The sequence below is a fragment of the Anastrepha obliqua genome, chromosome 3, assembly GCF_027943255.1.
Source record: "Anastrepha obliqua isolate idAnaObli1 chromosome 3, idAnaObli1_1.0, whole genome shotgun sequence".
Lineage (NCBI taxonomy): Eukaryota > Metazoa > Arthropoda > Insecta > Diptera > Tephritidae > Anastrepha > Anastrepha obliqua.
Window position 1 is genome coordinate 121,391,633 of NC_072894.1, and position 14,908 is coordinate 121,406,540.

General features: G+C 38.2%; 1 protein-coding gene across 1 annotated transcript in view; it reads left to right on the forward strand.

Annotated features, from left to right (window-relative positions):
* LOC129242743 (probable cytochrome P450 305a1) overlaps positions 1 to 13,430 on the forward strand; it is a 28,097-nt gene extending 14,667 nt beyond the window's left edge. Inside the window, exon 2 of the mRNA XM_054879548.1 lies at positions 11,940 to 13,430. Coding sequence (XP_054735523.1) covers positions 11,940 to 13,345 — 1,406 coding nt within the window. The 3' untranslated portion in view covers positions 13,346 to 13,430. The remainder of the gene's footprint in view (positions 1 to 11,939) is intronic.
* The last annotated feature ends 1,478 nt before the right edge of the window (positions 13,431 to 14,908 follow it).

The window sequence follows — 14,908 nt, forward strand, 5'->3', positions numbered from 1 at the left end:
GTAATTATTCCAGCCCGTCTAACAATTCAATACAACTTTTGTAGAAAGATTTATCTTTTGCCCCAGTTTCAGCGATAACCTCTTCATTCGGCGAAATTTCTTACCGGCGAGCCGTTTTTTTAGGGTTGCGAACAGCCACTAGTCGCTGGGAGCCAAATCTGGCGAATACGGTGGACGTGAGAGCAATTCGAAGTTCAATTCATGTAGTTTTGTCATTAATTAGAAACCAACACGTTCTTGTTATTGGGCAACAGTGAGCAAACGCGGCACCTACTTTGAACACAGCTTCCTCAAAGTCAAATGCTTATGCAATATAAAGCCAACTCGTTCTTTTGATGTCTTTATGTACAATGTCAGCTGGACGTTCATTTGGACATCCCCTGCGTTTTGCATCATCGCACACTGGGCCAGAAGACCCGAGTGAGTGGCCAAAACTCTTTCTTCTTAGGAAAAGGCCATAAAACCGATTAAAACCACGTTTATTATAGTTTTTTAACTCTATGAATGCGAATCTGAAGTCAAAATTAAAAAATTCAAAATGGCGGATCCAAAATGGCGGACATGAATTTTAAAAAATCCGTATTTTTGCTTCAAACTCAGAATCTAGGGGTTTAGAACAATGCACATTACGAATATAATGTCAACTTTTGAGAAATTCAAAATGGCGGATCCAAAATGGCGAACATAAAATTTAAAAAATCAGTATTTTTGTTTCAAACACAGAATCTAGGGGTTTAGAACAAAGAAAATACGTCTAGAATTAGCTGTACTCATACACCCAGGATACACCGCGAGGAGGATTCTAGTACGATTTAGTATCCCAATTTTTTTTTTGTAATTTTTGTAATTTTTATTTTTTTTTTTGTAATTTTTGTAATTTTTAATTTTTTTTAATTTGACTTAATTTTTGAATCTGCATTTAAGCTCAATTTATTCAGAATCAGAAGTTTCTTCTTCTCAAGTTCAATCTAGAGGTTTGTGAACGTCATTAGACGCAATCATTTCATGATCGCGTTCGGCCTCTGTTTCATCTTCCGATTCATATTCGTCTTCATTTGCACTAGCACTGCTATGATCATTTTCCATATTTTGAGTATCTAACAAAAGTAACTGTTTAACTTCTGCTAAAAGTGGTAAACGTCTTCTGTTATTAGCTCTAGACAACCTGTTCATACTAGACAGTAATGGATCAGAAGTATCTAGTAATCGATTAAAAAGATCCTCTAAGTTTGTTTTTCTATCACATTGTCTACTGTGCCTGAGTCTGAAGTTTCTGTAATCTTTGTTTCTCGATTCAGATGCCTCTTCTCCATATACAGTACAATGTCTTATTATTTCTCCAGCATGAATCAAGATTTTATGAAGAGTTGCTGGCATTGGATACCAAGGATACAAGGTAACATACAAGCTTGCAGTGGTTTAGCAGAATTCTGTGTTGATTGGTAGCTGACAAGAAAGGCAAACTAAAATAATTTTCAAATTATTTACGAACTGGCAATCAATCTTTAAGCATTCAGCAAAAATTTCTGCATTTTGAAATGCCTTACGTGCGGAATTTCCGTCGTTAGTTGTACCAGAACCACCTGCTTTTGGTATCTCAACTAATAGTCCCAACTTTTCACGTAGAATTTTTTGAATTTCAGCTTTCCGATCTGCAACAAGTTTTTTATCCTGAGGCGTACTTACCCTCCATTTCTTAATATTAATTCTGTAAGCTATATGCAAACAACATTCATAAAATCGAATCCACGCATGTAATGGGCTAATACCATATTGAAGTGCATTTTTGTCTGGAAGGAATACGCTTGTTTTTTTACTAATATTTTTTAGATTGAACTTTGTTCGCTCTCGCTCAAAATATGACATCGCGAAATGACTTCGTAGTACTGCAAATAGTCGCTCCGCAGTTTTCGTGTACAAAATAAAAACGGGGGTGGGGGCGCACATTGACCGAACGATCTGCTGAGAGTCTCTCACTCTCTGAGGTACTGGACAGTTCTGGATCTTTCTGGACAAAGTTCAATCTCTGTTTTTGGTCTACTGCGCATTTTATTTTAGTGACTATGAGCTCCTGTGTAAAACTACGACGCAATTATTTTTCTACTATGACTCTGACTGTTGCGCAATTAGAGTCATAGCTTGGAGTCCTAGTTTGACTTGTGCGCTATCAGCTCTACTCTGTAGCTGACAATGTTTAACTACATAGTTAGAGCAGAGCATTATTTGGGGTACTACGGCTGCTCTGAAGTAGTAAATGCAAACACTGAGTTAAACTCGATTTTCCCTCGGTAGTTTTGGCTCAAACATTAATGGGTCAGAATTATTTGAGATTTCTCTCACACTAATATCGATATTTCAGACATGTTTATGAAAAGGCGCAAAATGGCGCATATATACCTTATTTAATACTTCTTTACGAACAATTTGGCATAAAATTTAACTCATTTGATAGGGGAACTTCGGGGAACTTTGTTTTCAAAGTAAGTCATGTATGAATAAAAAACATATTTTGTTGATTAAATGTTAAAAAAAAAACTTATTCAACATAAATACACATGGTTTCAATTATAAATTATTTTTTGATATCCATAAAGAAAAGTTATGGGCGATAATAACATCTTGAGTAGTATTTTTCACAACAACTTATTGATAAACATTGTTTGAAAGTGTTAAAAATCGAACTAAAACTTTGACTTTGAACTGTTACATAAAAAAAACTAATTGATAAAAACTAATGAAACTTCATAATTTGGTGTAAAAAATTACTCAAAATAAGATGATGTTACAAGTTTCCTGTTTAAATTAAGTCGAAAATTTTTATTTTTGGCCACTCACTCGGGTCTTCTGGCCCAGTGTGCATCGGCGTCTCTACGACCACGTTTGATGTCACCAAACCATAATTTTATTGTTGTTTCTGATGGAGTGGAGTCCCCATAATATTTTTCAAGCTATTGCTTCGCTTGAACGGTATTTGGTATTTTTCCCATCAAAAAGCAGTGTAAAATTAAAACACGAAATTCTTTCTGATCCTTTGTTTTGAAAATAATAAAAGTAGAGTCACACTTAGCACAATAACTCACGAACTAATGAATATAATATGATGACAGCAGTATTTTTAAGGTTAGTACTAACTGAGAAAAAGCTGAATGCAATAAAACTAATACCATCTATATGTTAGGCTCCCGACTTTTCAGCACAGGTGTTATGTATCCTAAGGTTCCAAGTTGATCTGCGTTTGATAGAAGGTTCGGCCAAAATATTTTCGAGATTCTTCGCAAGCAACGATTTATGTAGAATGGCAGTGCATTATTGTCAGCTGTTGGGACATTCTATGTTTCGCATCCATACAGCAGACTTAACATTGCTTTTTGCACTTGTACTTGCATTTGAGCCAGAAGTTAGGTTGGATTTTTGTGGCAGTATTTTCTTGTCTCCATGAATATTATTTTTTATTCTTAATTTGCAAGTTGCCATAGGAATTTCAAAATTACCTCTGTTTTCAAGCAGTGGAAGTTTAATACCCTTTCTGGCTAGTTCATCGGTCTTGCAATTTTCTTCATTTGAATCATAAAAATTGCTACTTTTATTTTGTTGCTGTGTGGAATTTTGACGTGATAACGTCTTATAATTCGATTTAGCCGGCTGCACGCACGAAAAAATGTGTCGTTACCTTGCTCATTTGTCGTTACCTTACTCACTTGTCGTTACCTTGCTCATTGTCGTTACCTTGCTCATTTGTCGTTACCTTGCTCATTGTCGTTACCTTGAATGAACTGCAAGCGAAAGCGCGGAACGAACGACAAAGCAAACAAAGCAAACGAACGGCAACGTTCGACATCTTGCTCTCTCCTACTTAAGTCAGCTTATATATGTATGTATATGCGCATATGTACATATATAAATTCACGTATTTGTATTTGCATATGCCTTCTTATTGATTATTATTAATTTGATTTACTTGAAGAATTTAAAATAAAACCAAGTTTGTTAATAATACCTGTTGTTTTAATGTTATTATTATTAATTTTTTTATTATATATGAAGGAAAAAATGTATGGTAATATTTACCATATACCTTATAAGATATGTTGTATACTAATATATGTATATAAACATGCATATACATATACAGTTTCGCGCAATTTTCAAAAAGAACAAATCTATATGTAAAGATGCATACAAGTCATATGGACATATCAAATATACGAATCTATTCCGTACGCAAGCAAATGTAAGCTAATGTGCTTGAACTGCAAGCGAGAGCGCGGAACGAACGACAAAGAGCACAATCGGCCCCCGCGTTCGGCAACGTTCGACATGTGGCTCTGTCCTATATATGTATGTATATGTATTTATATGCGCATTTGTATAGAAATTCACATATTTGTATTTGCATATGCCTTCTTCCTGTGTGCATGGTAATGAACCATTTCTCTGTTGAGAATAGGACGATGATAGGAAAAGTAGGAAATGAAAGGGGGTGTTTCGAGTGTAAAGTGTCTTGAAAAAGGCAAATCGATGATGGTGCCTCTTAGTGTTGTTGACTTATTAACGTCTGATGCACAACCGAAATTGAAGATATCTTTCATGAATTTGATAAATGTTTCGTCATTTTTCACGTTTGTGTAAATGTAATTTGACCTATTCCATTGCAATTCCATTTACCTCCTCCTCTATATCCATACAAAATATCTATCAAACAAATAAAATTAAAACTTTTTATTGAAAAATGCAACCATTCCATCAGTATTTTCTTATGACGTTGTCACGTTAAACTATCGTCAGTAAACCGACTTTACAGACAACCTCTTTTTAGCAGTGAATTGAGTAACCTTGAGGATATCAAGGTTATGGTTTTGATAGCTGCAAAGTTCACTCAAAATTCCTTTGGTGTCGGTGTTTCCGTTTAGCCCTTCCATTAATATGGGTTTTGTTTTCAAACATTTAGGCGTACATATATGATTGGAATTTGACTTTCGGTTTTCCTAAGTATCCTCGAACTCTTTTATAATCGGCGATGTTTCTTATGTAAATTGGTTTTGCCTATATTATTTTATTGTGAATGAAGTTTACCATTAAATCATCTTTTATTAGTTCTATAATTAGTCTCGATTGTATATCAAATTTGTTTATATGGGAGAGTTTTCACTATTGTTTCGTGTTTTACATTTGTGTTTGTTTTAATTTCACAATTGATTTTATTTATTTAATATAAACAATGGCATCGTTAGCAGAGCCAACTTAATTTATACTTGACTTTGCGCTTGTTGGTGTATCGGTGATACTGTTTGTTGCATCACCAGTTTTTTAATTGCTTAGATTGTTGGTATGCCTATACTGATCAAATCTTCTTTCACTTCATTACCCTCTTCTAGTTCAGGGTAGGGCATTTTTGCACTACCACTAAATTGCACCACCACTGTCTATTCAGTGGAGCAAAAATTAACTATAAATAAATATTTAGTGGCCGCCATAGCCGAATGGGTTGGTGCGTGACTACCATTCGGAAGTCACAGAGAGAACGTAGATTCGAATCTCGGTGAAGCACCAAAATTAAGAAAAACATGTTTCTAATAGGGGTCGCCCCATGACAGGCAATGGCAAACCTACGAGTGTATTTCTGCCATGAAAAAGCCCCTCATAAAAATATCCGCCGTTCGGAGTCGGCTTAAAACTGCAGGTCCCTCCATTTGTGGAACAACATCAAGACGCACGCCACAAATAGGAGGAGGAGCTCGGCCAAACATCCAAAAAGAGTGTACGCGCCAATTATATATACATATATATACGAGGGATTCCTTTTATATTTCAGGATTAGAGAACAAAAACAAATTTTAATCATCGAAAATCACTTTATTCTTCTTATAAAATTTTCTCCATGAAGATCTATACACTCTTGCATGCGTTTGAACCAATTGTTGAAGCACTTTTGCCACTCTGAATGAGGTACCTCCAAAACATGCGTTCTGAATGCCACAACCGCTTCTTCAGGTGTCGAAAAACGTAGACCTCTCAGTTTGTTTTTTACGTACGGGAATAAAAAGAAGTCATTCGGTGCCAAGTCAGGACTATACGGCGGATGGCCCATTAATTCGATGTTTTGGGTGCTCAAAAATGCAGTTGTTTGAGCCGATGTGTGAGAGCTCGCATTGTCCTGGTGAAGAGTGATCCGTCTTTGGCGATTGGTTTTCCTAATTTCTTGGAAGACAACTGGCAAGCAAATGGTTGTGTACCACTCAGAATTTGCTGTTCTGCGTTGTTCTAGTGGTACGGTTGCGACATGTCCAGTTTTTCCGAAAAAATAGGCGACCATTTGCTTGGAAGTGCTTCGTGCGCGAACAACTTTTGTTGGATTTGGCTCATCTTGAAACACCCACACAGTCGACTGTTGTTTACTTTCGGGCTCATACGCGTAAATTCATGATTCATCACCTGTCACGATGTCACAGACGTATTTCGAAATCCCGCGATCGTATTTTTTGAGCATTTCCTTCGACCAATCGACACGAGCCTTCTTTTGAGCGATTGACAAATTGTGTGGGATCCAACGCGAACAAATTTTTTTGACAGTCAAATGCTTATGCAATATTGAATGTATGCTGGTCCCACTAATGCCTAAGATTGTCTCAATCTTACGATAGGTCACATGACGATCTTGCAATATCAGTTCGCGCACAGCATCAATGGTTTTCGGAACAACAACTGATTTTAGACGACCTTCACGAAATTCGTCTTGGAGTGAACTACGACCACGATAAACACTGGTCCTTGATGGAGCTTCATCGCCAAAAAATGAATTAAGTTCATCCATGCAATGTTGCTCAGTTAATCCACGTCGAAAGTTGTAAAAAATAATCGCACGAAAATGTTCACGATTTAATTCCATTTTTGGACCGAGATGAATCTTTTAAGTTACTGTAAACAACACAAATAGCGCTGGTATTTCAAAACGTTCTGAGTACGTAAAAGCCAAAAAATGTCAAACTTTGCGATACAGCTGTCAGTTGCCAGATTGCAACACCAGGGTTGCCAAATCCCGAAATATAAATATAATGCCAATATAGGGTTAAAAATATAAATATATATAAACTTTTAGTGGTCGTGAAAAAAAATTAACTAAAAAATTAATGACTAACTAAAGGTTTGGTAATAATGCAAGTTTTTTCACTATCACTAAATATTCAGGAAAAATGATTTTTAACTAAATACATTTTAATTTATATTTTATGTTCAATATTAGTTATCAACTAGTTTGTTGGTAAAAAATAATTGTAATTTGACAATTCGCCATAACAATTTTCTTCACTTTCTCAACACTTCATCGGTTGTTGATGTGCTGGGGCGCCTAGAGCGAGCGTCGTGATTCACATCTCTCGACCTTCTCTCTTCAAGTGTTTTTGAGCACTTAATTCCATTTTTTACACAAAATTCGATGCAACTTCTCTGGTCCATTTTTTTTCGATAGCAGAAAATCGCCGAACACGCGAAACACTTGTCTCATTTATGCCTCTCACTGACAAAATCGTCACCATATCTTCGAGACGAATGTAGGAACATAAAAAACTAATAATAATCGATAGTCGAATGTGCGTAGCCCGCGACATTTGAGTATTCCCCCCTATAACAGTGTAAAAAAAAACAAAAAACAAAAAAATTGCACCGCTGTAGTTCTACTCAAAATTAAGATTTATTCTAAAAACGTTTCCTTATACTGCTTCAGCTCTTATAGTCTTCCTTTCATTCTTCAAGAAGCAGCGTTATGGTACTTAAAAATGGTAATTATGACTAAAGATTTTCACTGTCACTAAATATTTAGTGGTAATCACGTTGTCATTTTATTTTTCTCTATGTATGTAAGTCACTGCTTGCAGGATTTTTGTCATTTTTAAATACAAACATTTAAGAATCCCAATATGGGTGGTTTTATGTAGTTCACATCTGGCATTTCCGAAAACAAATTCGGCGGTTCATAGATAGCTAATACTTAGCACAGGTTAATATGAATTTTGTTCTCAGCAGCACGTGTTCATTGTTGATCGGCAGACTTCCGATTCCATTTTTGATGTTTTCACTTAAACCGCTGATGCCGACTTAATGCCTCCCAAATTGCATATACAAGGTGGCGCAAAATTAATCACATTAATTAACGGCGGCCGCCGTAGCCGAATGGGTTGGTGCGTGATTACCATTCGGAATTCACAGAGAGGTCGTTAGTTCGAATCTCGGTGAAAGCAAAATTAATAAAAACATTTTTCTAATAGCGGTCGCCCCTCGGCAGGCAATGGCAAACCTCCGAGTGTATTTCTGCCATGAAAAAGCTCCTCATAAAAATATCTGCCGTTCGGAATCGGCTTGAAACTGTAGGTCCCTCCATTTGTGGAACAACATCAAGACGCACACCACAAATAGGAGGAGGAGCTCGGCCAAACACCTAACAGAAGTGTACGCGCCAATTATTTATTTATTATTAATGGAAGATTTATACATTTTGTAATTTTGCGTCGTATGTCAGTCATATTTCACACTTGTGAACTATACAGCTGCAGTATACAAACAGACAATCAATGCAGTGCGTAAAGGTCAACATAAAGATTTCTATTATTCAAAATCATTTTATTTTATTTAGAAAAAAAGTTATTCAGTTCAATATGGGATGCTTAATTTTGCGCCACCTTGTATATTGCACATTCTTCAACTTCGTCTCCATCAATTAAAAACTGCGCGGGTTTCGTGTAGTAAGCGCGCTTTATTTTTGAAATGTTAAGCTTCAAGCCGTATTTCGCTGCTACTTCTTGCACTGCTTGCAGTTTAGATTCCACATCCGTGTAAGTATGACTGAACAGGTAGATATCAAGTTTCAGACGTAGTGCTTTTTATTATGTTAAATAATGGAGGCGAGAGAGCACAGCCTTGACATACGCATGTTAGTACCCTCAACCTGTCACCCAGGCGCCGTTCATGCATTATCCGGCAGTCTGCGTCAGCCTATAGTTTTTTTTGTTTTTTTTTTTTTGGAGGTGGCAAAAAGCATTGAAAGCCGAGAAGTGTGAGACTTGTCTTTCGACTCACCCACTAAAAACCCCACCCCAGCTCCGTTTCCCTCCCGCGGGACGACCGTTAGGTAATACTTCACGGGAGGGGGAGCGGCCTATTGCCTCTTCATGAAAATCTGCGCTGCTGTTCAGCGTGACGCAATTTGGTGATTCCTAAAACCGTTAAGTATTACTAGGTACTACTTCACGGGAGGGGGTGCGGCCTATTGCCTCTACGTAACAATCTGCGCTGTTGTTCATTGCGACGCAGCTTGGTAATTACTATCCTTGCCATGTTGCTGACAGCGGACCAATGTTCTTCTGAGTCAAGCATGATATTTACTAGGTTGCTAACCATTATTGGCTTCCCCACCCTATCACTCAATTCTACTCTTTCCAGCTCGAAACGAGGGCAGACAAAGAAAACATGTTCCTATAGTACCCCCAGGAGATTGATAAATTTCTGTGAGACTCCCTTACCTTCAAGATCGCTGCAAATTGCAGTGAATCGTATCAAATGCTTTACGAAAATCGATAAATATAATCTATAACAGCGCTCTGAGTTCAATTGACTGCTCGGGGGAGCACTTATGTGGCCAATGCAAGAACGATTTGCTCTGAAGCCAGCTTCCCCTTGCCTCTCTCTTAGCAATCTACAAATGATCTGGGCAATAATTTTGTTTACAATGCTAAGCAAGGTTATACCACTCCAATTTTTGCACTCATTAAGGTTACCTCTGTGCTTTGTTGTTTTTCAGCAATTTTATAGCTGCCGCAATCTCGGAGGCGCTTGGGCATTCTACGAACTCCAGCTCGGGGTATTCCAAGCGGGACGCACCGACACTTCTACTATTAAAAGTGATATCACCATCCAATCAGTGACCAAGAAGGAGGGAAGCTTCCTTCGCGTTAATAAGACCAAGTATAGAAAGGCTTAACCTGACTCGGTTGAAAAATCGACTTGGATGAATCCATCAAAATCAACGTCAACAAAAAATAATAACAACTTTCCAGTTTTGTAGATAAATGCAAACGGGGCTCAAAGTGCTCTGTCGACTAATTATTTGAAAATTTGCTTTGAAAAGCTTTTGGGACCATTGCTTTTACCGACCGAGGGTTTTCGCGCCTGCTATAATTTTTTCAAGAGATCACTTCTTTCATTCGAATAAGAATAAAAAACATTTGCGTGGAGAGTAATGTGCCTTTGTGTAAAGATCGTTTTAAGTTATAATACATATTAGTTCTAAATATATCGAAAACAATAAGAAACATTTTAATCAGTTTTAGCTGTTTTTACTTGTGGGCTCATACATCATATGACCAGATAAAAACCTACTAGCACTATTCTTCCTCTCACCATATCTCAAAAGTCATCCCATTCTATGAGGGCTGCGCTCCCTTGATACATACTTACATACAAGTACCGAGCTTCTTCTCCGATTTGTGGTGCGCCGTTTTTTATACTAAAAATTAAGGGCTCATCTGAAATTGACAGTTAGCAAGCCGATGTGTGTGCTTGCAGATGGACATAGCCTTTATAATCACAATCCACTGCTGGTTTCTATTGGTCCAGTGAAGACTTCTAATTACTTTGTCGGTTTATTTCGACGATGAAATTAGTGAAAAAATTAAACGGGGTTATGCGATTTTCATCAAATATGCCAAGGTTTGTTCGATAACTTTTTTCCATTTTGAAAACAATTTCATAATTTCGCGAATAAGAAAGCCCTTTTGGGGGAAAAAAACTCGACCAGCTCAGTTTTACAATCCTCTCTTGAGACAAGTTTTATAGCGTCCACAAAATTTGGCAAGGAAGTACTTCAACACTTGATTCAAAAGCAATTTCGCTACATTTTTTAGAAAGATGCAGTACAAAACTGAAAAAACTAAGGCGTGGCCATAATTTTGCCATGAATTTTTCCCCAGGATAGACTCCCGCTACGAATTAGTTTCTATGGTGATGTTGTGATGGTTTCTGGCTTATATTCGTTCATGGGTAATGAAGTAGGCGCTCACATACTGGTCCGACTCCAAGATGCTCATGACTTTATCGATATTTTCAACGATTGACTTACCAGAACGGAATCATTGGAATCGTCGCTTTGCTGTTGCAACCGATACTGTAGTGGCTTCCTTAATAGTACGGTGATTAGACGATCGGCACACTCGCGGAAATGCTGGGGTTACAATTTCATCCTCATTGCCGAAATTGTGGAGACCTTTCAGAGAAGGAGACTATTGAGCATTTTCTCTGTAAATGTCCGAGTTTGGCAGGTAGACGATTAAGGTCACTGTGTGCTCCTTTCTACCACAGTCTGGGACAGTACGCCAACCTAAATCCCATCAACCTTCTCCATTACATCAACAGCTCTGGCTGGCTATAGATATCTGCCTATTGGAGGGCTCATAATTGTATCAAAATGGCGCTTTAGTGCTACTTGGAGAGTGCCAGAATTGCACTTCAACAATTTCACCTGCCTACTTACCCACTGACTCCTTTACATAAAATATTTGGTATACGCACATATAGTTTTTCCTTCCGGAAAACTTGTCGTGAAGTAAATGCTTTTTGTTCGAAAAACAACTGAAATAGTGCTCTAGAAGTGCTCTAGAAAAGAGTTTTCCACATATAACTAGAGAGCTTTACGAGGTAATGAGCACAAATAGATTCCTCAGATAATCAATGATAACACTTATTGCTCTGCCTGCGAAATAGAAAGGTATAGAAATATATTGGATTCAATAAGGAACCTGCAGCTCAGCCACTGAATATTTTAATGGTTAACCTCGATTATGTCAATAAAGCCTGAACTATACTATTTTTATATTTTTATTCATTTTATACTACCCCCATCTCCACTAAAAACAAAAAAAAAACAATAAAACAATTCCTATCTCTCATTTCAGGTCCCAACTTTATGCCATGGATGGGCAACACCTTCCAGTTGCGCAAAGAAGCACGCGCCTGTGGTGGCCAACATTTGGTGTTTGAAAAGTGGTGCAAAAAATACAACAGCAATCTGCTGGGCCTCAAGCTAGGCAGCGAGTACGTCGTTGTTGCACACTCCTATCCCCTGGTTCACGAGGTACACATTAAGGAAGTTTACGATGGGCGGCCAGATAACTTCTTTCTGCGCCTGCGTACAATGGGCACTCGTAAGGGCATCACCTGCACCGACGGCCAACTTTGGCAGGAACATCGCATTTTTGCTATGCGACAGATGCGTCATGTCGGCTTTGGACGCACGGAAATGGAGCAGTACATCGAGAAGGAGGCTACCGTGTTGCTGCGTTACATCGAAGATCTGCAAGCGGAGCCTGTGTGGCCAGGGTCATTTCTGGCGCCTAGCGTACTAAATGTTCTATGGACTTTGACGGCTGGCAAGGGCATAGAGCGCGACGATAAGCGTCTAAAGAAATTGCTCGATATGCTGAATCGGCGTTCCAAAATTTTCGACGTGTGTGGCGGCGTATTGACACAAATGCCTTGGCTACGTTATTTCGCACCGAATTGGACAGGTTACAATCTCATTTGTCAACTGAATCAAGAGATGCATGCGTTTTTCTTGGAAGCCATTAATGAACATCGAAAAAGTATGACGCCGCAGAATGAAGAGAGTGATCTGATCTATGCTTACTTACGTGAAATTAATGAACGCAACGCTGACGCAGAAAATACAACTTTCAGTGAAACTCAACTGATAATGACCATTTTGGATTTATTCATAGCTGGCTCACAAACCACCAGCAATACCACAGATTTAGCATTAATGATGCTCGCTCTGAATCCAGATGTGCAAGGACGCGTTCACGAGGAGATCGTAGGTAATTTAGAAAAAAGTGAAATTCCTGCAAATCTTTGTTATCGCGAGTATTTTCCCTATACGAATGCATTCATCATGGAAGTGCAACGTTATTTTCACATAACTCCGATCACCGGACCCAGACGAGCTTTAGAGAACACAACTCTTGCCGGTTATAATATACCGAAAAATACAACGATATTAATCGGCTCGCGTGCGGTGCACATGGATAAGGAACATTGGGGTGATCCGGAGAACTTCAGACCAGAACGTTTCATCGACAAAGAGAGGGAAATATTCCGCGATGAGTACTTCATGCCATTCGGACAGGGGCGTCGTCGTTGCCCAGGCGATGCTTTGGCGCGTGCGTGCCTATTTGCATTCCTCACAAAAATTGTGCAGTTTTTCCGGTTAGAGCTGTGCAAAGAAGCGTTGCCGTCTGTAGTGCTACAACCGGGAATTACATTGACGCCAAAGCCATATAAAGTGCGATTTGTAAAGCGAAGTTGAGCGACGACGGAGCCATTTCCAGAGTATGGAGAAAGGAGAGATTAAATTTATTTTTTTTTTGCTTAATGTTTTTGTGAATTGATCAAGATATATAAAACATAATGTAAACGCAGTAGGTTCTGGGAATAAAAGTCACTGTGTAGTTGTAATATATAAGTTTATTTGGGTAGGAAAATAAAGGTGTAGTACTCTAGAGTTGCTTAGCTTTATATGCTATTTGGATGATGGTAGACTTTTATATTCCATATTTTTTATCTTCTGCTTGTTCTTCTTGATTCACGTATTAACCGCAAAAAAGCGCACCAGTCCATATATCTTCCTCGTGCGAATTGCTCACTGAAGCTAGAAGCTAGAATTAGAAATACCAAATGTAGCCAAACCGTTCTCGACTTGGTCTTTCCAACACTTGGTTTGCCACCACTGGCAGATACGCATGAAATGCATTCAAAACTGGAACTGGTTTGTATATTAGCTATTCTCATGGTGTAAGACCCGAATGAATTGATGGGTGAGTACCATTCGGAACTGCGTAGGTTCGAATCTCCGTGCATGAGCCACCTACAATAATGAAACATTTTTTCTAAAAGCGGTCGCCCTTCGGCAGGCATTGGCAAGCCTCCGAGTGTATTTTTGCCATGAAAAAGCTTCGCATAAAAATTTCTGCCGTTCGGCGTCTGCATAAAACTGTAGGTCCCTCCAAGACTTGCGAGTGTGGAAATTCGTGTAAAAGAACACTCGAGTTTGGATGAAAATGAGCAACTCATGCTTAATTCAAAAATGAATTTGCGGGTTGATCAATAAAATCGTATTGTGAATTACCTGCAATTCGTATTGTGCAATTCGAAGTTCAATTTATGTAGTTTTGTCATTGTTTTGATTGACTTGTGACACGGTGAGTTGTCTTGATGAAACAAAAGTTTTTTCTTTGTCATATACGGACGTTTCTTTACAATTTCGCTCCAATATTGACTATTGATGTGATTTCCCTTTTCAAGATAGTCGCTGAATATTACAACACGTTCATCCCATAATAATCTTTCCAGCCGATTTCCAGCTCATGCAATATAAAGCCAATAGGTTCTTTTGATATCTTTACGATGTGAGCGAACTCACGCAACTTCACTTTTCGATCATTCAAAACGATCACGCAAACCATCGTTTAATTCTTGTTTGTAATGGAGCGAAGCCGCCATAACACTTTTCAAATCGTTGCTTCGCTTGAACGATATTTTTCCCATCAAGAAACTGTGTCGAAATTCATTTTGATCCATTGTTTTTAAAATAACAAAAGTAGCGTCACTATTAGCACAATAACTCACGAACTAATGAATATAATGTCATGACATTTTAGCAGCTGTCTTTCTAAGGTTAGTACTAACTAAAAAAGACTTTTCAGCCTATGTACAATATTATATATTAGACTCAAGAGTCTCATCGCGAATGTCCACGGATTTTACCTAACCTCTTTATCTCCATCCTGAGGGTTTTCACATCTTCCGCAGCATATTTCTCTCGAGCCCTCGAAGGACCTTATGCGTTATGGGGCTCTTATAAAGTCTGGGG